The sequence below is a fragment of the Gallus gallus genome, chromosome 6, assembly GCF_016699485.2.
Source record: "Gallus gallus isolate bGalGal1 chromosome 6, bGalGal1.mat.broiler.GRCg7b, whole genome shotgun sequence".
Taxonomy (NCBI): domain Eukaryota; kingdom Metazoa; phylum Chordata; class Aves; order Galliformes; family Phasianidae; genus Gallus; species Gallus gallus.
Genome location: NC_052537.1, coordinates 10,799,383 through 10,823,247, shown reverse-complemented (window position 1 = coordinate 10,823,247; position 23,865 = coordinate 10,799,383). Strand labels below are relative to the sequence as shown.

Genomic DNA, 23,865 nt, shown 5'->3' with positions numbered 1-23,865 from the left:
CTTGCACAGCTGATGTGTTTTTTTCCAAGGTATATAATGGTTAACTCATTCAAGGTCCTGGCCATATGGATGCTGAAACTTTATGCTCATTTTGATATTCAAATTTCACAAGGGTAGTGATACTAACATCTACTCATAGGTTAACTAATAAACTTCTTTATACTAAGGCCTACATGCACATTTTCAGGCAGTTTTCCACATTTACAACCCTTGATGGTTTTTCTAAAGAAGACTATGTGCTCTGCTGGTATAAATGGCATCAGTGTTTCCTGCTGCTGATAGCATTACACTCATCTAGAAAAGCAATAAAATTGAGAAAAAGCAGTCAAGGACTTGGTGACACCTTGACTTCCCAGCACCTTTAGTTTAAACAGCAGTACTAATTTTCCCCTAGCATATCATATGAACCAAAATTTAGCCCTGTTTATCTTGGGTATTTACATGAGTTATATGAGGGGTACTTCCCTCTCCCCTTCAGTTTCCCATCCCTGTTTTATTTGCGTAAGACATTATTTGGTTGATTTTTGTTTTCAGAGAATCAGTACTGCTGGCATGAGGGCAGCTTTCCACTCAACTCCTACCCAACAAAAACACAGTGGGGTGTACCTTGGGTGTCAGATCCAAAGCAAAGGAGAGAAAAATAGCACCCTGTATCAGCGTTGGTCTCCTTTAGTCCTTCTGTGTTCATTTCCACTTGGATGGAATGGCCACGGAAGCCATCAAAATAAGTTGCATGCATTTTTTAGTAGGATGAAAGACTTAAATAATAGCTTATTCCATTTGTGTGCAGAAAAAAAATTAACAGAGAACTGCATGGATTCAATTTGATTTCACATGAAAGAGCAGTCTTAAGTAAAAAAAAAAAAAAAAAGATTATGTTCTAGTTAGACTGAATCATTCAGCTGATGAATTTTGAGTGCTTATATGGAACTCGCTCATTACTTGTATGAAGAACTCACTAGATATGTGTTGGTCATGCCCTGAGCCCAGTCTCATACTGGAAGGATGTACTCTGCTGTGTGCAAAAGGCACAGTCACAAAGCTATCCGTTCTCATCCCCAAACTTTCAAGAAGTTATTCTGAACATCAATGAATGACTTCTCGCAAACAAAGGAAGAGGTTGTGTGGCATCAGACCAACGGTTTGCCATACTCAGCATCCTCTCCCCAGCATCCATTGCAAGCAGTTGCTTCAGCAAGAACAGGGAAAAGATATAAGGCTTAACTGCTATGGGAGGAAACATCGCCTTCATTTTTGCCACAGCAATCAGGATGGTAACTGTAATGCACAAATGGATGTTGAGGTTCTTGACATATTGTCGGGCACCGGGGAATATTCAAACAATTCCTTTCCTCTGCTGTGATAGTTAAGGGTGAGGTCATTCATCATTGCCTTTAAAGTGACTAAACAGGCTACAGAAAACCAGAAGAAGAAAAGCTTTTATCAAAATGATACCTTTTATCCCAATGCAAATGTTAGAGCAACTTTTAAGTTAGCATCACTATACAGTCATGTCTTCAGCTAGAGGAAAACATGACTGTTTTTCTGTTTCTCCCTGGTATAATTCTAGAATTATATTTAGGTAATTTATCTGTATTTTACACCCTGACAAAAAAGGAAAGATGATGATCTATTTTCCAATTAGCTTAGCACTCCTTGATTTTTTTTTTTTTTTTTTTGCTGGAGTCCTTTGAACAGCTGCAATTTGCAGTGGAAAATACAGCATACATACACTGAATGCACACACATTTCACTGATCAAAACATGCTGTTAGGCACCAGCTCCATAGCAGCATCAGTCAAAGACCCTATGCTCAGAAGTGCATAGGCTTAAAGGTCAAAAAAAAGCATCATATACTTAAGAGGAAGATGCTATTCTATTCCATTGCTCTTGACATTGCAGCTGACTACTTTGTTGTACTGCTGCACACGATGTTTTCCAACTGTTTTTTCTTCCTAACATGTGAGGCTTTTTTGTTTTTGTTTTTTTTGCAGTAGACCCAAAATGCTTATTTTCTGGAGTATGTTTTCATAAATATTAATTTTTCAAATGAGATAAGAAGAAATAGAGTTATCAGAAATTGAAATTCCATTTGTATACGAAACAACAGAAATTTGAATCTGTTTCGTTTCCCCCACACATAGCACTTCCTCTATATCCCAAAGCTCCTTTGATAAATATTAAACATACTCTAACAGAGTGCTAGCTTCAATCAGAAGATAGAAAATAATCTTTCCTAACCCAAAATTCTTGCTCTTCCTTGCTTTCTTTCTAATTCTACTCTTGTTAGTGCCTCTAGACCGGAGTGTTATTCATTTGTTGCCTATCACCTTTGGTCCAGGCATAACCTGTCATCAAGCTCTACATTCAGGACACAGCAGTCCTGTGTAGGATGGGTCAGCTGAGGACTACATAGACCTAAGGATGATCCTCAGTCTTATTTGGAAAAAGTACTGATTCTATTGAAATCTAATTAACTTTGTGTATTTCTCCCATTCTACTGACTGCTAACCATGTGATTTTATATAAAAAGAGGTGCCATTAATTAAATGGAGGCATCATAGGAATTTCTAATCTGTATTAAATTCACAAAGTGGTGAAAGAAGGATGGTTGGCATCTTAGCATGGAAGCTGTCAAAGCCACCACAATGGAAAAAAAGAAAAAAAAAAAAGAAAGAGAGAGTGGCAAGAAGTCCTAATCAAATAAATTTACAGCAGCGTTAATTAAATGGCTTAAGACGTGCCACTGCAATCCATGCTTTCAGCACATGAAGATCACTCTCTCAGAACATGCTCTATGTAGAACCAGTGAGCTGCCCCAACAGAGTTCAGGCTTGGCGTAATCAGCCTGTGGTATTTGACACATTTCTCTGCCCTTGTACTGCTCAAAGAGTTTGGCAGCTTCTTTTCGACTTCCATACTTATTTTCTACAACCATACATGCTTTGGGATCAACGATGTAGCCAAACCATGGCCTCTTGGGATAAGGGAAAGCATATTACCAGCACTTAGGACTCCACAGCACAATATATTAAGATTCTGAAATAGCACTTCTAGTGAGAGTTTCCAAAACAGACATGGAATACAAGGAACCAAAGTCCCGGGGTCTAAATGCAATCCCAACCCAAAATGGGCAGTAAAAGGACAAAGCCTAGGACTTGTTAATTAAGTGGCTGGCATGCTTGATTTGGGGGAATTTAAGTCATATCTAAGAGTACCCACTCCAGCATGTGGGTATACGTAGCAGAGGTATCTACAGCCCTGGATACATAATACATAGGAAAAAAATATATTTGATGTAGTATGGTTTGACATTATCTGTGAAAAGAAACAATATTTTGCTGCTCAGACTCATACATAACATCCGATGTGGATTAACATGCTAAATCTGAAATAGTGAAGGAACATCAAGTACACAGGATTTAGAAAATCCCAGAGTTAGAAACGCCTGTGAAACCTTATTTCAACCCCTTTCTATGCATTTGTAACTACAAAACTTCTAAATCATATGATCACCTGTTATTCTCTCCAGGCCCTCTGCATTCCTACCCCTTTCCCCTATCTTGAAAGCCTTATGTAAATCAAGAAACCCAGGACAGATACTCAGGAAGATTACATGACCACCCCCAACACACAGACAAAGCAATCTTACTCTTTGAAACAAGATTAGTAGCTTAACTTGGAAAAAAAATTAGAAAAATCACCTGTAGGCCAGCAGCTGCAAGGAATAATTTGAGGTGAATGGATAAGCCATCAAAATCATAAGCTAGTGGAAATGGTTTCAAAAAAGAGAAGTTCAAACAACCTTAATTATAAGGTATTGTTAACTGTAATACTGGTACTCAATATAAACCTTCTAAGGATATAAGGTTTATGTTTGAATGACACAAAGGACATACCTAAAGGAGGAAAAGGGTACAAGAAAGGGAACCAACCTCAAGATGGAAACGTGTTGTGGTTTAACCTTACAGACAGCACAGCACCACACAGCTGTTTGCTCATTCCCCCAAGTGGAATGAGGGAGAGAAATGGAAGCAAAACAGAACTCATGGGTTGAGACAGAGAATAATTACTAAGACAGAAACAACAACAAAAGCCCAGCCAATCCCTGAGCAGGGGCTGATCCCCATTCCTCACAGCTCTATAGCCTCCCATATACTGTTAGGTGCTACGGAATAAGCCCTTGCCTAACTCAGTCCAGCTGTCCAGGCTCCACCCCACCTCCTGGAGCATTCCCAGCACTCAGCAACAACCACAACATTGCTGTGCTATTAATATTAATGCTGTCTCAGCTGAAAACAGGACACAATGAAATATGTAATTTTTGTCCTAAGGAAAAACAGAAAAGGATGTCAGAGCCCAGAGACTCAGAGCACTACCCATGCTCACTTCTAGCTCATTCCTACCCTTGGCAACACTGGGAACAAAGATGCTGGATTAACTTCTTTTCTTCCCTCAGACGTGTCAGTCATCTTCTCAAACTCAGCTGTCCTTCTGTTTGCCCATGAATTCCTTTTTCACAGTATCTGCTCTCAAGTCTCTTTGGTCATCTATACATTGTACCTACACATTTACCATGAGCAGTCACACATAGTGAGAGTTTGTTTGCGTGTTCTAGGGTTGGGTGGTTTGCTCCCTGACCCTCCTCTTTTTCTATGACCACAGAAGAGCCTTTCTCTCTCTCATTGGTAGTGTAGATCCTGGCAATTTAATCTGCTTCTACCGACCCGCTGTCCTCCTTTCTTAAAGATTTAGTGAACTGAGTTAATCTGTAAATAAATACAATGGCAACTTCAGTATCTTCCTAATAACCCCTCATTAAAAACCACAGAATGGTTTAGGTTGGAAGGGACCTTAAAGATGATCTAATTCCAATCCCCCTGCATGGGCTTAATGCCACCCACAAGATCAGGCTGACCAGGGCCCATCTTCAACACCTCCAGAGATGGAGCATCCACAGCCTCTCTGGGCACTCTGTGCCAGGGCCGCACCACCCTCTGAGAAAAGAAGTTCCTCCTAACATCTAACCTAAATCTCACCTTTTTTAGTTCAAAACCATTCCTTCTTATCCTATCACTATGCGATTGTGTAAAATGTCAGTCCCCCTCCAGATTATATGCTTCCTTCAAGTACTGGAATGTTGCAGTGAGGTCTCCTGGTGCCTTCTCTTCTCCAAGTTGAACAAGCCCATCTTCCTCAACCTTTCTTCATACAGAGATGCTTCTGCTCTCCCATCATCCATGTGGTCTTCCTCTGGATGTGCTCTAACAGCTCCATGTCCTTCTTGTGCTGGGGGCCCCAGGCCTGTATGCATCACTCCAAATGGAGTCTCACAAGGGCCAAGTAGAGGGAGACCACCACATGCCTTGTCCTGCATGCCACCCCTCTGTTGATGCAGCCCAGGATACTGTTGGCCTTCCAGGCTGCAAGTGCACATTGCTGGCTCATGTCCAGGCTTTCATCCACCAGGACCCTCAAGCACTTCCTGGCAGGGCTGCTCTCCATGAGTTATTCTCCCAGTCTTACACATACTTACGATTGCCCCAACCCAAGTGCAACGCATGGCACTTGGTCTCATTGAACTTCATTAGATTCTCATGGGCCTACTTTTCAAGCTTGTCCACATCCCTCAGGATGGCATCCCTTAGAATCACAGAATCACCAAGATTGGAAAAGGCCTCCAGCATCACTAGACCAACCATCCACCTACCACCAATACCTCTCCTCCAAACCATGCACCTTATGACAACATCTAAAGGTTTCTTGAACACCTCCAGGGATGGTGACTACACCGCCTCCCTGGGCAGCCCGTTCCAGCACCTGACCACTCTCTTGGAGAAGTAATTTTTCCTGGATCTTCATTTTCATCCTATCACTAGTTCTGTCGGAAAAGACGTTGACAACCACCTCAGCACAACCTCCTTGCAGGGAGTTGTAGAGAGTGAAAAGGTCTCCCCTGAGCCTCCTGTGCTCCAGACTAAACAATCCCAGTTCCCTCAGCCACTGCCCATAAGATTTGTGCTCGAGACCCCTCACCAGTTTTGTTACCTTTCTCTGGACACGCTTCAGAGCCTCCATGTCTTTCTTACAGTGAGGGGCTCAAAACTAAACACAGTACTCAAGGTGAGGCCCCACCAGGGCTGTGTATAGGAGGACAATCACCTCACTGCTCCTGCTGGCTACACTATTTCTGATACAAGCCAGGATGCCATTGGCCTTCTTGGCCACCTGGGCATGCTGCTGGCTCATGTTTAGCTGAGCATTGACCAGCACCCGCAGGTTCGTTTCTTCCGCACAGTCTTCCCACCACTCTGCCCCAGGCCTGTAGCACTCCCTGGGGTTGTTGTGGCCAAAGTGCAGAACCCGGCACTTGGTCTTGTTGAACTTCATCCCACTGGCCTGAACCCAGCGATCCAGCCTGTCCAGGTCCCCCTGTAGAGCCATCCTACCCCCAGACAGATTGACACTTCCTACCAGCTTGGTGTCATCTGCAAGCTTACTGAGGGTGCACTCAGTGCCCTCATCCAGGTCATAAATAAAGACATTGAAGAGGACAGGCCCCAGTACCAAACTCTGGGAAACACCACTCGTGACCAGTCACCAGCTAGATTTAACTCCATTCACCACCACTCTCTGGGTCTGGCCCTCCAGCCAGTTCTTTACTCAGCTTTACCCTTTACCTGCCCAAGCCATGGGCTGCCAGCTTCTCCAGGAGAATGCAGTGTCAAAGGTTTTGCTGAAGTCTAGGTACACAACATCAATAGGCTTTCCCTCATTCACCAGACAGGTCACTTGATTACAGAAGGAGATCAAATCGGTCAAGCAGAACTTGCCTTTTATGAACCCATGCTGCTTGGGCCTCATCCTCCAGTTGTCCTGCACATGCTGTGTGATGTGATTCAAGATGATTATTCCTTCTATTCTATTGACTGCACCACTCAGTTTGATGTCATCTGTAAACTCTTGGAGGGTGCACCCAATCCCTTCACCTACATCACAGATAAAGGTGTCGAAGAGCACCAGTCCCATAACTGACTTCTGGGAGACACCATTTGTCACTACTTTCCACCAGGACATAGAGCCACTGACGGCCACTCTTCTTCATCCACTAAATAGTCCAGCCTTCATATTCTAATCTCTCCAATTTAGAATTGATGATGTGGTGTGGGGTCGTGTTAAAGGCCTTGCACAAGTCCAGGTAGGCAACATCTATTGTTCTTCCTTTGTCCATCAAGACCATTAACTCCATCACTGGACACATGCTGTCCACATAATATTTTCAGTGCTATGACTCACTAGGTTCTTTGAGACTCCCCAGTCCCTAGAGACAGCAGTTTTTCTGCTCCCATGAGAAGAAGAGGTGGAAGCTCTTGGACCCAAAGACTGGGGCAGACTTTGCTTCTTTTCTTCCCTCATTTCCCATAAAACACATTAAGACAGCTTCAGGTCCACAGTATTATGGAGTTTGGAGGCTGGAGGCCAGGCCAAGACTCAAAATGAACAACGCCTCTCGCATTAAGTTCATTCTGTGGGTGTTTCAACACATTTTAGTTTCCAAAAAGTAGAAATTTGCTTCCTTCTGTTACACGCTCCCCACAGAATGCTAAGGCTGCATGTTCTTACAAATGAACTCTTTACTAATACAAATGCATTATTTTTGTTATATATAACATACATACTGAACAGTGCCTGGTGAAAGAGACTTTTCTAAACTCCAAGAAAAATCAGAAAGTCTTTATTCAGATGAGATGATCATAAATTGTTTCAGAGTCTCCAAGAATTGGGGAAAGATAGGCCCAGCTTTTGCCTTTTCAAAGAGATCTTGGCTCTTAATCATCTACAGTAAATCATTCAGTTTGCAAACAAGGAAATTATAAGGATTCCGATGTTTCGTGACTAAAACTGACAGGCAAAAAGGCACTTTTACAAACTGTTTCCCAAAAGAAACAGAGCAAGGATACTTATACAGCTGATTCAGATATTTGGACACCTGAGACACACAGCACTCCGTTAGGGTTAAGGCACACAGTAATGTTTAAGCTGCATGCTGGCAACTTACCTCCTCTTACTATATTAATCCTCCAATATTTAAACATAAATATGACAACTGGCTTTACCAAACAAACAAACAAACAAGCAAACAGCAACAACAGCAGAGAAACTACTTTGCCACCAGTTCAATGCTGCTAGGTAACAAGACTGTGAATACATGGCAGAGGCAACTGTCACTGAGTAACTGATTTTTAACAAAAAGCAGCCAAAGGCACAACAAGGTCAAGAAGAAATCTTTCAGATGAAGAGAAGTATGAAAAAGCAAGAACTAAGAAAGGAAAGTGAGGAAGATATTAGGGATAATAGAAAAATGCCATTAGTAAACTTTTTCTAGACAATAGTAATGAGTGTTATTTCTCACATCTCAAATACACAGCAAAAGAGGGATGATATGTATTGTCCTACTAAGGAAGTTGTTTGTCATGAAGAACAACTAATTAATTTGGGTCCTTCATCCCCTGCATAGCGTTAACATCATTAACTTTTGCTTCCCCACCCCTCCCAGACAGCTACCTCTGCCACTAGCTTGGTTTATTCGAAGCAGGGGTGAAGCTGATCACAAAGTGTGCGTGTATGACTCAGTACATAATAATTTAAATCTGCCTTCTCTACTTATCCAATAATTTGGATCCATCTCGTAGGAACTTTGTATCACTGATGCTTCCTCCCACATAACAAGCTTGTTTTAGGCAAGCAGTTACAAATGCTTTGAGGGGACTATCCTACAGGCAGACAGAGTGACTGCACAAACCACCTCCTTAATACTACCAAAGCCCAAGCAAAATAAACATCAAGTCTTTAGCTGCAGAAACATATTACTCATTGACTGGTGCATTATGTTCAGTGAGCACAAGGATAAACAATGCAATAAAATCACAGGCCAAGCAGAGCTGTTTCAACAGAGATGGCATCGAAGCCAAACTAAATCAGCCTCTCTGCTGAAAGGGCTGCTCGGCTTCTCATGGCAGTGAAAATCACTGCAGTGGTTACATGGCATTTTGAAAAATGTTAATAAAGAGTCAACTATACATTGTGTAATTAGCAAGCATCTCTGTCACGTTAAGATATATTAATTTAACAAAATTGGGATGGAAGGAAACAGAGGCAGGCTTTGGGCACTTGCAGAAGCTGGGCCCAAATCTGGCTATTGTTTGGCTGTAGGTGGAACCTACGAGATAAGTGCCAGCTGTGGCAGCCTGGGTCCAGGGAAACTTCAGCCCAGAAGTGGGAAAAGGACCTGGAGGTGGGAGCAGCTATGGCCTTGTCAATCCGATGGACATTTTGAGTTTAGATTTGCTAATGCTGAGCTCTATAAATGTGCTTTGATTTTCACATGCCTATAAATCACGAGCAATTGCAGTGATGTGAGTGATCATACGCAAGTCAGAACTGCTGCAATTGAAAGGGAAATTCCCCAGTGATTTGTTAATTCTCATTCGAGTCATCTATGCTAAGTAACTTGTGTTAGTATTTCCACCAATTCCAGAAATGAAATTATATCATCAAATATTGACCTTTTTCCTTCTGTCTTCTTAATGCCATTCCCAGGTTTGATTTTGATAATGGGCAATTAAACAGCTTTCTTTTTTCTTCTGAGTTTTAGTTAACACTTATTAGAAATCATTTAAAGAATGTAGGACAAAAGTGTTGCATTAATTCATAGAAGGATATCAGAAGAAAAACTGCATGAAACATTGACATTAAGAAAGATTTTTCCCTGCTTCTAACTGTGTGAATGAGTCACTTTTATTCAGCATTTGCTACAGCAACAGAGAGGATAAAGTAAAGCTATTGCTGCCTAGTTTCAGTATTTTGGACACTGTTAAACAAGATGCACTGTGTGATAGTAAGATTTTATTGTTTATGCAAAATGTATTAAGTCAAAGAAAAACACAAGGAATAACAAGGATGACTCCAAGTCAGAAACTGGAAGTAATTTATGCTGGGAGCCATATCCTGCAGATCACCCACTAAGGACTGGGAACAATCTTACAGCACAGCTATAGCAGCTGCCCTTAGTGTTTAAAATCAACAAGAGGGGTCTTGGACCAACCTACAGATGATTACTACTTCCACGCCTAATTAATTCACTGATGTTTGTTCTGATTCCCCCTTGAAGCCCACTCTCCATTGAAACTTTTTGTTAACTCTCAATAAGGAGCTTAGCATTTGTTATGTGATCCAAGAAAATTAACTACCTGTTTCTGATTCGGCGTGTTGTTTGGAGATATGCACATTTAATTCATAGCATAAAGAGACAATACAGCTCTCTTCTCTAAATCTGAAGACTTCTCCGGCAGTAAAGGAAATAAAGCTTATCTATGAATATGCAATTACGTTTCATGACAAACATGTGAATTCATCTGTAGACTAAATAAATAGGCAAAGAAATAACAATGTCCTACCAATGCTCTGAAAATCAAGTTAAATGTCAGCATCTTTGTTTCTTAAAATCAGTGGCAGAGGCAGTACTTAGAACAGAGAAACACTTTCCCATAAACATTTACTAGGACTGGCTCTTATGGTAAGGCACGTATTTAAAAAAAAAAAAAGGTAACAAGGAATGACATAAAACACGGTTGTTGTACACAGGTCTCCTGCAGTTAAATCACACAAGGATGCATTTTGAAAGGTTTTGTTAACAGTTTCTGTAATGCTCAGTAACAAGCAATTTGTCAGGTCCAGTATGGAGAGCTATCTGAATACACTACGTGGACAAACTGCCTGCAACTCACATTTTGCATCCAATTTACACATTTGCTTACAGGACAAGATTTTAAATAAAGACTCACTGGAAGCCTGACACTAATGAGATACCAGTTACAGCCAGGTAGGCAAAGCACAACTCCAGACTTTCAAGTATTTTGACATATATTATACCTGCCCATCTCTGCTGTAATTCTAATACGAGTAGCTTTTTCATAACACTTACTTTAAGGCCTGTTTTTGTCCTCTAACATAAGTTTCCCATCACATCTAAAAGGAAATGGCATTTCCACATGCCCTCTTTTCCACCAGTGACCCAGGGCAGAAGGTCTCCTCTTTGCACAACACAGGAAACAAATGTTTTGTTCCTCAATTGGATGGAAATCCAATTAAAGATATGTAAGCCCTGTTCAGAAATGAATTCATTTTTTTTTTTCACATGACTCCTCTTGTTGTCTTGACATGCCGGAGTAGTCAGCCATAACTGGGAGTAAAATTGTGAAGCCGTTCTTTCGGAAAAGAGCCCGGTTATTGCTACCAGAAGGCTTACAAACTCTGAACTCATTAGCTCTCAAAATTAAATGCACTTACCTCTTCAAGGACATCTGCAAGCTTACTGAGTATCTCCTCAGGAAGGCTCTGGAATGTGGGAACACTGCAATACAAGAGAAAATTTAATTAATGCATACCTCCATATATTTTTTAAACTCAGCTGCAGTTATTTCAGATGTATTTTGCCCTCATCATTTGGGGCTCAACAAATGTTAGGCAGAAAATCAACATATATCATGGGGATCCAATCTTCATCTACCAGCTCAGATGTATTCTTAAACGTTGACTTATTACGATAGGAGACCACTTGTGGTAAACACATCTGGAGAACCACTCGTAAAGATGGTAATCAACTACAGCTCAATTAAGGATTCACTGGAATGAATGGGTGCTGCAAATCTGTTCAGCCATATATGACTGTGCAAATTTTTTCCTGCTCCATCCCACCACAAACAAACAAACAAACAAATAAATAAACAGACACAAATGCAAAAGAGATAACTCTAATCAGCAGCAGATAAAGAAAGAAAGGTTCTTTCTTAGTTTCTCCTATGTTGCATGGTTTCTTCTATGAGGAAAGGTTGAGGGAACTGGGCTTGTTTAGCTTGGAAAAGAGAAGGCTCTGGGGAGACCAATACAAAACAGAAAGGGGAACAGCTGTTTATGAGGGTGGATAGTGATAGGACAAGGGGGAATGGTTTAAACTGAGACAGGGGAGGTTTAGGTTAGATATTAGGAGGAAGTTTTTCACACAGAGGGTGGTGACGCACTGGAACAGGTTGCCCAAGGAGGCTGTGGATGCCCCATCCCTGGAGGCATTCAAGGCCAGGCTGGATGCAGCTCTGGGCAGCGTGGTCTGGTGGTTGGCAACCCTGCACATAGCAGGGGGGGGTTGAAACTAGATGTGATTCCATGATTCTATGAATGATTGAGACCATACAGACATAAATGTGGAGTACGAAGAGTACAAAGACCACAACAAAAAATAACTGAATAGCTGTTAGAATTATGGAAGATCTCATCCAAGGGTCACTTGTTTTCTTTTGCCAAAGTGGAAACTTTTCCACTTTTTTTTTTTTTTTTTTTTTTTTTTTTGGCAGAATTTCACTTGCCAATAATCTCCCACAGCAGACTTGATCTTTTGGCCAAGATGGGAGAGAAATGCACTCATGGTCTACAGGACTGAGATTGAATTCTGGGAGGACGAGCAATGTGAAATTGACTGAGTCATCAAAATTCCCACGTGACACCAAACAAAACACATGGGCACAATGTAAGTTTCTGAGGTAGGAAAGAACCACCATAACCACTTTAATTAAAAAACGCCTGTCATCAGTAGCCTAATTAGCAATGCAACCGCATGAGATATTAGCACAAACATAGCACTGAGATGCTATTGCTCTTTTTAGTTTTATTTCCAAGAACATGAGCTGCTTTATCATGCTCCATTACAAAGCATATGCATAAGATTATGCTCCTAGTATTAAATTTAGATCCCTAGTGTGTTGCTCCAGCCTCAGAAACATTGATGATCAGGTGCAAAGTTAGGAGGGAGTGGGTCGCTGGGGAGAGATCCCTGCAGAGAAGTAAATAAAACTCTAAATAAATGAGATTTTTTCTTCCACGTGAGGTTTCACATTTTACTTTTGATCACGTAACTGCATAGAAATTATTCTCCACAACTTCCAGAGCTAGAAACCAAAAAAATTAAAACTCACAAGGTTTTTTGCAACTCAGAACTCGCTGCAGAGCAGGTCTTGTCCTTTGCCTGGGTGGTAATCACCCCACCCACGTTCTATGAGCCCTAAGCAGTTTCTAGATACACAATTTGGTGGCTGTTGGTGCATCCAGAAGAAATCCAGCTATACAAAGGAAGGGAGGTCTGCAGACTTTGCAGAGAACATGCTAGCAAATAATATTCTGTCTGAGGCCAAGCTTCTTTGTCACATGAAGTGTCCAGTGAACTTAATTTGCAAGCACAATTAAAGCAGAATTTGTTTTTATTAACTTAAATGTATGCCACACTGCAGTGGAATTAAAACATATTTCCAGACTTTCTATTTATTAAAAATAGCAATATATATATATGTATATGTATATGCATAATATATACATATTAACAGAAGAACAGAACTGAACAACTTGATGCAGAAAAAAAATGTGATTATTCAGGCTCTCACAACTTTTTTCCTTCCTTAGAAAGCACTCTTTTTCAATGGAAATACGTGGCTCCACAATGCAACAAGACCACAAAACAAATAATAAGGCATTATGTGATGCCCAGGCCTAAGCATAGAAGAAAAGCTCATTCCACCAACACTTCCGTTCCCAAATAAGTAGTAAACTAATAGGAGAAGATAACACTCAAAGACATTCAGGCAAGTTCTACTGTGGTTGTATCAGAGCATTCCCGAACTGGGGGACAACTCATTGCAAATGTTTTGTGTTTTTTTTAAAAAAAGCTAATTGCATCCAGTGAATCTATGCAACCCATAGAAGGGTTGCAGAACACATTCATTATAGCCCAAACATGTGAAAAAGCATGGGGACAACAGGAAATCTCTGAGTGAATTACAAGCCTTATTACGGAAATCTTAGGATATTAAATAAACAAGAAAAAATGCCTAAGAGAAAAGCTTCTAACTTTAACACGACAAGAGAGAAAATAAACTTGTTGACACAACAGAGTCCAACTACATTATGTCAAAGAATTCTCAAAATCACGGATTTAGTGGACATAGCAGTACAGCAGAATTGTAGTGTTGCTTCATTGGAAGAAGCCATACAAAACTGCCCATCACTACAGTCCAACACATACCCCAAAAAAACACAAACCAAATAACCTGACCTGTTTTGAACAAATGCCTGGGTGAAAAAAATGACAAAACATTTATTGACCTGTTAAAAATATATTATAAATCTAGATGTATAGAGCTGATGGTAGAATAGATTAAAAAAGACTCCAAAAAGTGCTGAAGAATATAGCACGGTATTGACACAATATAACACAGTATACTTTATTTGCCCATTTAAAATAAGATATACTCCCATTTCCCTCACAACAACATTAAACAGAATCCTAAATTATATACTTATCTCCTTACAAAATCTACCTACAGCATTTTAAGATCTGCATATGAGGACTGATATTTTGAAAAGTACTTCCACTTATAGGTACCTGAACTCACAGGAAAATAAAGCCTCAGTTTAGAGGAAAACATCTGAGCAGCACACTGTTGCGGAGTGGAAAACATATACTGGAAAAGCAAACAGGAGCAGAAGGCATCAAAGAAAGAAGTCTTTAAAGATTTTGTAGCACAGCAACAAGTAAGAAGAGTTACATTCTGTTTTCTACTGTTGTGAAACTTCAGTCTGAAAACAGAAAATCCAGCATTTCAATTCAGATAAATCCATTATTTATGATGGAAGAAATCACAGTAAACACGGCTCAGTTTCATTATGAAATGATTTATCCTGCGTCCATGACTAAAAAAGCAGTATTAAGTAAACCCAAACTTTCCCAGTCCTTAAAAAACTTCAGTAATAAAGGCTTTAAAGGCTTTTAAACATCCAGGTGATGTTCTCTTCATAACCATCACCTACATTGCGAAAGAACCCCATCTTCCACAGACTGGATGCCAACAACTTGTGTAACCTTTCCTTCAAGCTGTGTTTGCCGCAAGTCTGAAAACTGTGTCTTAAAGACTTCCTCCAGCTGCCTTGTATTCCCAATATTGAAGAGCAATTGCTCCACCTGCACTGAATACGTTATTGAAAGGCAAAGATCTATCTTCAAACCTAACTCAGGCAGAGGCATCAATCAGCATCCCTTCTTCATCCTGGCTGACCACCCTGCACACTCCTAGGTCAGACAGAAGGTGACCAGGGTCTTCTCTGCTTCTCTTCTTCTGCTGCCTAATCCTTTAAACATATTTTGAGAAAGAATGGTTGAGTGTTTCAGTGCAGAAGATGCTCCAGTTCTGCTACAAATTCCCCTGTGATGCCAAGAGCTGGTTGGTGATCAGCACTGCAACACCCGATGTCCATAACAGTAATAAATTTTGTTTTAAAAAAAACCACAATCACAAAAACCTCTGCCTACGTTATGAGGTTAATGACATAAATCTGGGTATGGAATAAAGACACTTAAGTTCTACTCAGCTGCAGTCTCCCCTTGCTCCTCAAAGTTTTTTATAGTGACATGGGTACTCAAAAATGTTTCTACTACTCATTAGTAGAATGTTCCCATTCTACTAATGGAACCACTACCCATTCTACTGCTATTTTATACGCTCCATCTGCAAAAATACAGTCCAAAACCCACCCGAAGAGCAGCCATCCTACAACGCTACTTTTTAGAACACAATGAGGATAACCAGATCCCTACCCAGGGGTTTTTGCTTGGTTAGTGGCTTCATGGCTCAAGTCTGCATAAGCAATTGAGTTTTACAGCAAATAGCAATAAACCTTCATGTTTTTAAATCAATCCACAAACACCACAATGCTTTATTGCTTCCTGTCCCAAGCTTTGCTAGACTTTCCTTTGACTACAAAACAGAACTGAACTAGCTGCGTTGGTGGAAGAGCTGCTCAAGCTGGCAATATGAGGTAACTTTTTGTTAGCTATATCTCATGCTATTCAGCTGTGGAATGTTTTGTACTTGATGACAATCCACAGACCTCGTGAGGGCACTGTGGGGAATTGCTTGCTGTCAGTAGGAACTGCAGAGCAGCTTTCCTGCTGGCTCTGGAAGCTAACAGGGAGCTCAACATGTTAAACAGAGGATGCCAAAATGGGGAAAAACAAGCGTGCAAAAATGTCCATGAGGAACCTCTGTCCAAATACAAAAGCAAAGACATTCCCAATTTGAAAGGGGGTAGAAGGAGGCTCAAAAGGTCATGTCTTGATCCCCAGTGATCTGTAGCCTCTGACTCAGATGCAAGCAACACTCCTTATTAGCAACAACCACGATCTGCAGGGAAGTACATGAAGTAGGTGACTGTGTAACTTTTCATTCATCCCAGGGGACTACCCCAGTACTAAGCTAGCAAGGGCTTCCAAATTCTCCTGGCTGCAATCCACAGGGCTGATTCTATCCGAAGAAACACTCCATGGCACAGATGCCAGCACTCCGACAGCACATCTGTTTTCTGACATGCATGAAAATGGTGCAGGGTCCTTGGGCGTCTTTTGTATTCAGCTCAACACAAAAGCAGTTATTCACTTTCTAAATGCACTTCAAGATGTGTTTCCTCAACTTTTAAAAGGGTGTTGATTAGGAGCGTTCATCTAGCTTTGCAGTCAGCAGCCCTTATGGGTTAACAGAGAAACAAAGCCTTTATCTTGTTTTACTGGTTGGCACTGTAACAAATGCAGTTGTTGTCACTGTTCTCTGCCTTAGGCCAGATGGGTAAGCATAGTTTAAAAATCAAAATAAATCAGTAACGAGGAATGAAGTCTGTCTGCATTCACTGAAACTCCTTTTGCACCCAGCTGGAATGAAAGTTGAAAAATGCTAAATGTTTTTGCTCTTGCTTTACCACATTTGAGATGCCCCTAAAGCACTGCCTCTCCTCTTTGAAAGAACAGAGGATAAATCTTACCTAATAGAAGCTACCACTTGATTTAGGATTTTCACATAAAACAATGTTTTCAACAACTAAAGCTAGAAATGTTCTATAACAGGCAGCCATCCAGAGCCATTGAGTTGCGTCAGATACGAACTACTACCTCTGCCAGGGTCTGGTCTTAACAAAAGAGCTAAGAATCTTGCTTCCAGCCTTATTTGTAAACACTTAGAAAATTCACTGTGAAATCATTTACAGTACCTTCTCTTTGCCTTCTTAAGCTGACACATACTGCTCCAGACAACCCTCACATAGCTCCATGGCACAACGGGAAGCTTACCTTTCTACTTTGACATCTATCTTTGAGACCTGGCTTGTATTGGTTCAAATGGGATCTTACAGAACCACAGAATTGCACGGGTTGGAAGGGACATCAAGAGATCAAGTCCAACCTCTCTGCTAAAGCAGGTACCCTATAACAGACCAGACAGGTAGGCATCCAGACAAGTCTTGAATATCTCCACAGAAGGAGACTCCACAACCTCTCTGGGCAGCCTGTTTCAGCGCTGTCACCCTTACCATAAAGAAGTTAACACAGAACTTCCTATGTTCAAGTTTCAGGCCTCCTTGTCCTATCACTACGCACCACCAAGAAAAGCCTAGCCTCATCCATTTGCCTCCCACCTCCCTTTAGATATTTATAAACATTCATCAGATCCCCCCTCAGTCTTCTTTTCCCCAGGCTGAACTGCCCCAGGTTACTCAGCCTTTCCTCATATGGGAGATGCTCCAGACCCTTTATCACCTTTGTGGCCCTCCATTGGACTCTTTCTAGGAGACAGAACATAATTTCAGGAGGAGAAAATAAAATCTCTACAGAGTTCTGACACCGGTTTTGAAGAAGCTATATTGCTCCCACACCACACTTGCATGTTATAGGACAGTCTCTGTTTCTGCCACATGCATTAACAGCCATGTATAGAAAAAATAGACTGTTAAAGGAATAAACCCTAACCTAAGCCAACAAGGAAGTGAGCAGTAATACCAAGAAAGATTTGATTCTATATTCTGCAATATGATATTTTGTTCCAGTATAACAAGCTGTTGCATAAAAATACAATTTCTCTTTTCCATCAGATAATGAGTATTCCTTGGAGGATAAACTTTCTTTCCACTACATGGCATGGAGTAGGAAGGATGAGGCACATAATAAGTTCAGAAAAGGCTTATTTACTTCTCTAAAAACACAGTATTTACCTATTACAGACGTAATTGGTAAGTCAAGGCTAGCTTTCCTGAAGCAATTTCCTGCACATTTTGCTTATCTTAAAGACTATTAGTGGGAAAAAAAGACAGGGAAATGGAAAGCAACATTCACTCACACTTGCATTAATTAGACTTATGTTTGGCCTTGAAATCAGTGCAAATAACACAACTTCAGAAAGAGTGAATAAATTTGTTCTACAGTTGCTACAGATGACCTGTCCACTATGCTCAGCCTACAAAGGCATTAAAAGCATCTGCAATTGGTCATCCCAAGGTGAATGTGTTAAAGCTACAGTTTTAAAGCTCTGTCACCCAAAGCATTGAACTTATTCTGGTAAATAAACTCCTTAGAGGTGTTTGTAGTAAATAAAAAGGTTTTAGATGAGAGCAGTGACGGCAGTAACCAGGCTGCAATGAGAAAGCGCTGACACAAAATGGCTGCCAAGCTTCCTGGTCCTTAATTACCAGAAAATGGCTGCCTGGTAAGCCGGCTGCCAGCCAGGGACAAAGGAGATCCAGAGATGTCCCAAAGATACCATCGATAAAGACAAAACAACAGACTAGGGAATGACTTACCACCCAGAAATTGGGAATTTAGGCAGGAAATATGACTGTGTTCAAAGAAGATAAAGGAAAAGAAGAAGCACCATCCTCCATTGGACTTCTCACCAACTGGTTACATGAAATGATGGTGTTCTACACCCGTCTATGTCTTAATGATATCAAAGGGCCTGCTTTTTTCCATAAAACGGAGCTTCTCTGAGAACCTTCTTGAGCAGCATGTGCATGTGCTTTTCTCTCTACTATTACTTCTCACTTGCCCCTGGGCAGGCCAAATCTTCACTGGCATGTTGTGCTGAATCAGCACACGCAGAGTAAAGCAAGTTTGAAGGACTGTTTTTTTTCTTTTTTTTTTCATGATGAAATGATAATGATGATGCTAATGGTTCAACTGTTCCACTGACATCATGAAGAAAAACAGAAGTTTCCCTGCAAGGAATGCCTGTGGGACAGACAAAGGATCAGAAAAGGATGTGGTTGTAGACCTGTTTTGGTCCACGCATTGTGTTTGATAGGCTGCCCAGGTATTACGAAGTAGCTTTTTTCCCTGCTTCTGTCAATCTGAGGAGATTGTACAATTGGAAAAAAAAATATTCTGTCATGATGAGAGGAATGGAGCAAAATTAGCAGGTCTATAACCTATTCACTTAGATCCATTTAGTCAAGATTATTAATCTTTAAAAGGACAGTTGCTACAAATTCTCAATAGCAATGACTACTCTGGAAATGTCAATAACCCTAAGGGTGCACATTTTTGGTCATCCAATTCAAGTCAGAGTACTCATATTACCAGTAGTGCTATTCTTCTGCCAGCCCTTGCTGCAGGAAACTTAATACTATTACCTTTCAAACACACTATCATTTATTTTTTTTCTGCTGTAGCAGTTAGTATTTCTTCATACTTGCAAATCAAATTATATCTGTAATCCTAAAGGAAAGCTTCTGAATCTTCCAACTTGCTAATCTTTTCTAAAAATATTATACACACTATTAAAAAATCTGTGGGAAATGAACACTTATTCTTCAGCCTGCATGGAAAATCCCGAATCAGTGCATTTGGCCTGATTTCTTCTTATATGAACCTAAAGTGAAACAACAAAAGCATCATTGTGGTATTGGAATAAAGTCCAACTGTATCATGAAAACCATAATTTCACACAACACGCAAACACCATGACTAGAAAATTAAAGATGTTTGCTACTGACTCTTGTGCTATCTCAAAAGAGATTCTTAAACACCAATTAATATTTTGAAGACAACTTTGCACTGCAGAGTCTAAAGAAGCAAAAAGTTGTATTTGCACACACAGTTCATTTTGCCACATTTCTTCAAATTGGATATTTACAACATCTTCAAAAACAATTTAAGCCAAACATTTGGTTTCTAACAGATGTCAACTTCACTTGACAGCAAGTTGTCATAATAATATATCTTTCCTGATGACACTCACAATACTATTTCCAAATCATGGACTCTGATATGCAATGTTTGCTGCTGTTACACTGTTCTAATGCTGCATCCCGCCTACATCCTTTTATCCAACACCATTAAACCAACATATTAAAAAGATTATTATTGTTTTCTGCCTTCAAAATCGCATATATGCTAGAAAAAGAATAGCACATCCTGTAAATGTTTTTAAGATCATCAGAATCATGAGCATTTTATGTTCTCCCAGGCAACTTAACACCTGCTGAAAGACTGGTGGGCATTTCAGAGCCCAACAAACCAAAGGGACCTGAAAGTTGGGACTGTACAGTAGACTTCCAAAGAAAAGGTACTCCCTGACACAGCTGTTGTGATTCACAAACCCGTGTGACTCATAAAGCAGGCATTAAAATACCTAAACATTTTAATTCTTGGTGGTTTTTTTTTGTTGTTGTTGTTGTAGTTTTCTTTGTTATTAATTACTACAGGAAGAATTGAAAGAGTTTCTGCACTAGAGGAAATCAATTATATGGGATAACTCTGGTGAGACTGTACCTTGAACACGGTGTTTGATGTCAGGCCCCTCACTACAAGGAGGACATGGAGGCCCTGGAGCGTGTGAGGAGAATGGCAATGAAGCTGTCTGGAGCACAAGTCTTATGGAGAACAGCTGAGGGAACTGGGGTTGTTCAATCTGGAGCAGAGGAGGCTCAGGTGAGACCTCATCACTCTTTATCACTACCTGCAAGGAGGTTGTGGTGAGGTGGGGGTTGGTCTCCTCTCCCAGGTAGCAGAGATAGGATGAGAGTGGTCAGGCACTGGAACAGGTTGCCTAGGGAAGTGGTGAAATTATCATCCCTGGAGGTGTTTAAGTAAAGAGTGGAGATAGTACTTAGGGACACAGTTTAGCAGGCCACCTACCTGAGGGTAGGTGGATGGTTGGACTAGATGATCTTAGAGGTCTTTTCCCATCTTAATGATTAAAAAAAAGAGAGGAAGAGAGGGGAAGAGAGGGGAAGAGAGGGGAAGAGAGGGGAAGAGAGGGGAAGAGAGGGGAAGAGAGGGGAAGAGAGGGGAAGAGAGTCCTGTCCAGCATATTCGTACAAGCCAATTCATGTGGCTGACCCTATGGGGTGGTTTCACACTGATGGACAGCTAAACTCCATTACACCACTCTCAGAAAAACAGGGGGAAAAATATGATGAAAAGGGGTTCAAGAGTTGAGATAAAGACAGTGAGATTGCTCTGCGCAGTGTTGCGCATAGAGCACCTCCTGCCCTCCTACCGCACTGACCCTGGCATCTGCAGGGCTGTTTCTCTCACATTTTCTCTCTCCTCACCCCCAGCTGCTGTTGCACAGCAGTTTTTCCCTTTTAAAATCTGCTTTCCCAGAATCACAGCCAATGTCACTCATGGCTCAGCTCTAGCAGCAGCAAGTCCCTTTTGGAGCCAGCTGTAGCTGGCTCTGATCTGACACGGGGCAGCTCTAAGCTCACAGAGGCCAGTCCTGCAGCCCCTACTACCAAAGCTTTGGTGTACAAAGGCAATACACTGTGTCTTGACATGCCATCAGCTGCTAGATGCAGTAAAAAGCAGAACTGACTAGAGGCATTTTTGAACTTCTCAGTCTGGATCAATGCATCTTAGGTGATTCACAGAGGGACAAATCCAAACAAAAGCATTCTTGATCAGTAGATCATCACCAAAAATAGTCCAGGAACTGACTTAGTTACCTCCTCCACAGAGAAACAAGTTATGAAAAAGGCAATGGAATCCAGAAACAGCTCAATCCTGTTCATGGTGCAGACTTAGAGCAAGTAGGCTTGCATGTAGATAAAAGAACAGTATTATGTCAAATAATCTTGGCATGTTTGACGGGGGTATTTCAGACCTTGCTACAGTCGGAGAGTATTGTGGCAAACCCCAGGTATTTCAGCAAGTATGAAAGACAGCTTCTAACCCAACACATTAAAGGGTGAAAACCCGCTTATTCTTAATTTCTAACCTGTACAATCAATGAACAGAGTTGAATTACTACTCAGTTGGAGACAAAAGAACACTGTCTTCAAGTTTTGCCCGAGGCAAAAATATACTGCCAGCAAATCCCTTCCTATTTTAAGAAAAATCATTCTCTCATCAGTGTACTCATTTGCTGGTCACAGCAGTAAGAATGGCACACGCATTATTGATTTGGGGGTGTAATTCAGGACATTCATCCTTTGTGAACCTCTGAAGGCTAACAGATGGTGGGTCATCTTAATTCCTGATTTCTAATGGCTTTTATTCATACTCTTGGAACAGCTGCTGCTGTTGCTCTTCATCTTTTTGTAGAACTCTGTTATCTCTGGATGCCTTTTTATAGATGCTTGGCTGAGTAGAGTTTGGACCTGATTGAAATATATGATACTACTGTACGTTTCAGGAAATTTAGCAGACCCAATATCATTAAAATGCCTCTGAAGCTGTAAATGGTACACCTTCCTTTCTCTGGGATAAGTTTCAGTCTTGTTATACAGTTAAAGAAAATGGAAGAATAATTTAATCTTTGAGTTCATAATGGTGATTTTTTTCTCCCATCAGTAAAATCCTTGCATCGCAGGAGTCAAAATTTGTTATGTACAATAAGCCTCAATAGTATTATTTTTTTTTTGCACTAAAAATGAATTGCAGCTGAAAACAAATTAAATGTCGAGGATTTTCAAGTGGCTTGGATTGTATTGGAGAAATAATCACATAAGACTGACAGATTCAAAATAAGGTTTGAAAATGCAATTGTTTAAGAAAATAACCTTGAGAATATTGCAAACAGATGAGAAATGCAACCAGTTAAAAAAAAAAATGGCAGCAACAAAAAACATTCCAGGAAGATTATTTCAGTTGTTAAATGCAACTCTATTCATTGCTGTCAAACAAACACTATTTATCACTTCCTCTGTATTTGCTCAAAGACATCTAAGTGCTGTAACCCTAAAATTGGCTCCCAGATTTGTTGAGATCTCTCTCTCTTAAGACCATGTGCAACCGCACACTTGGGCCCATCCCAAAGTGGGAGCACGGAGTCCAACCGACATAATTCTCAAACTGGAGACAAAACATATCTTAGGTTTGGATGAACAGCAGAGAGAGCACGGATCCAGCCTGATGGATGCATCTGCAATGTACTTCAGTTGCAAAATGGTTTGGAGAATGGGGGAAATTTCTTGGCAGTCAGCGAGACAGACGGACTGTGGTTCAGTTGACCCGTGTAATGGCTACTCTTGTACTTGAGGGAAAACTCTTGGGAAATTACTGGGTGTTATTGTACCAACACATGTTGGATCTGTTCAGCTGCATTGTGGCTTTCTGAAAGCTCAATTTGTCTTTCTCCACTTGAATGGCAACAGATGTGTAACTTTGCTCTCTATCGGGTGCATCTTATTTTTCCATTATTTTTTTCCTACTGTAGCATGATAGAAGCTAGTGAAGCTTTCAATTTGTTTAATTAATTGCTATTCAACATATGAAATATCAGCAGTCCACATAAATGCTTCTGTATGCCAAAAATGAATTTCAGTGGGAATGCTACTGTTACCAATCTGAACTCTCTCTATGTCAAGATGACCCACTTAGTAGATAAGGGAAAGGCTGTGGATATGTTTATCTGGATTTTGGTAAAGCATTTTAGTAAATACTCTTTCTCACAGTATTCTCAAGATTTTGGATGAGTAACCATTTGCTCATTAAAAAACTGG

General features: G+C 40.7%; 1 protein-coding gene across 3 annotated transcripts in view; it reads right to left on the bottom strand.

Annotated features, from left to right (window-relative positions):
• The window catches only part of PRKG1 (protein kinase, cGMP-dependent, type I), a 390,857-nt gene that overhangs the window by 132,819 nt on the left and 234,173 nt on the right, over positions 1-23,865 (bottom strand). For all 3 annotated transcript variants that reach the window (XM_003641459.6, XM_046943176.1, XM_015278706.4), the window contains exon 5: positions 11,350-11,413. In XM_003641459.6, the coding sequence (XP_003641507.2) occupies positions 11,350-11,413 (64 nt within the window). The remainder of the gene's footprint in view (positions 1-11,349; positions 11,414-23,865) is intronic.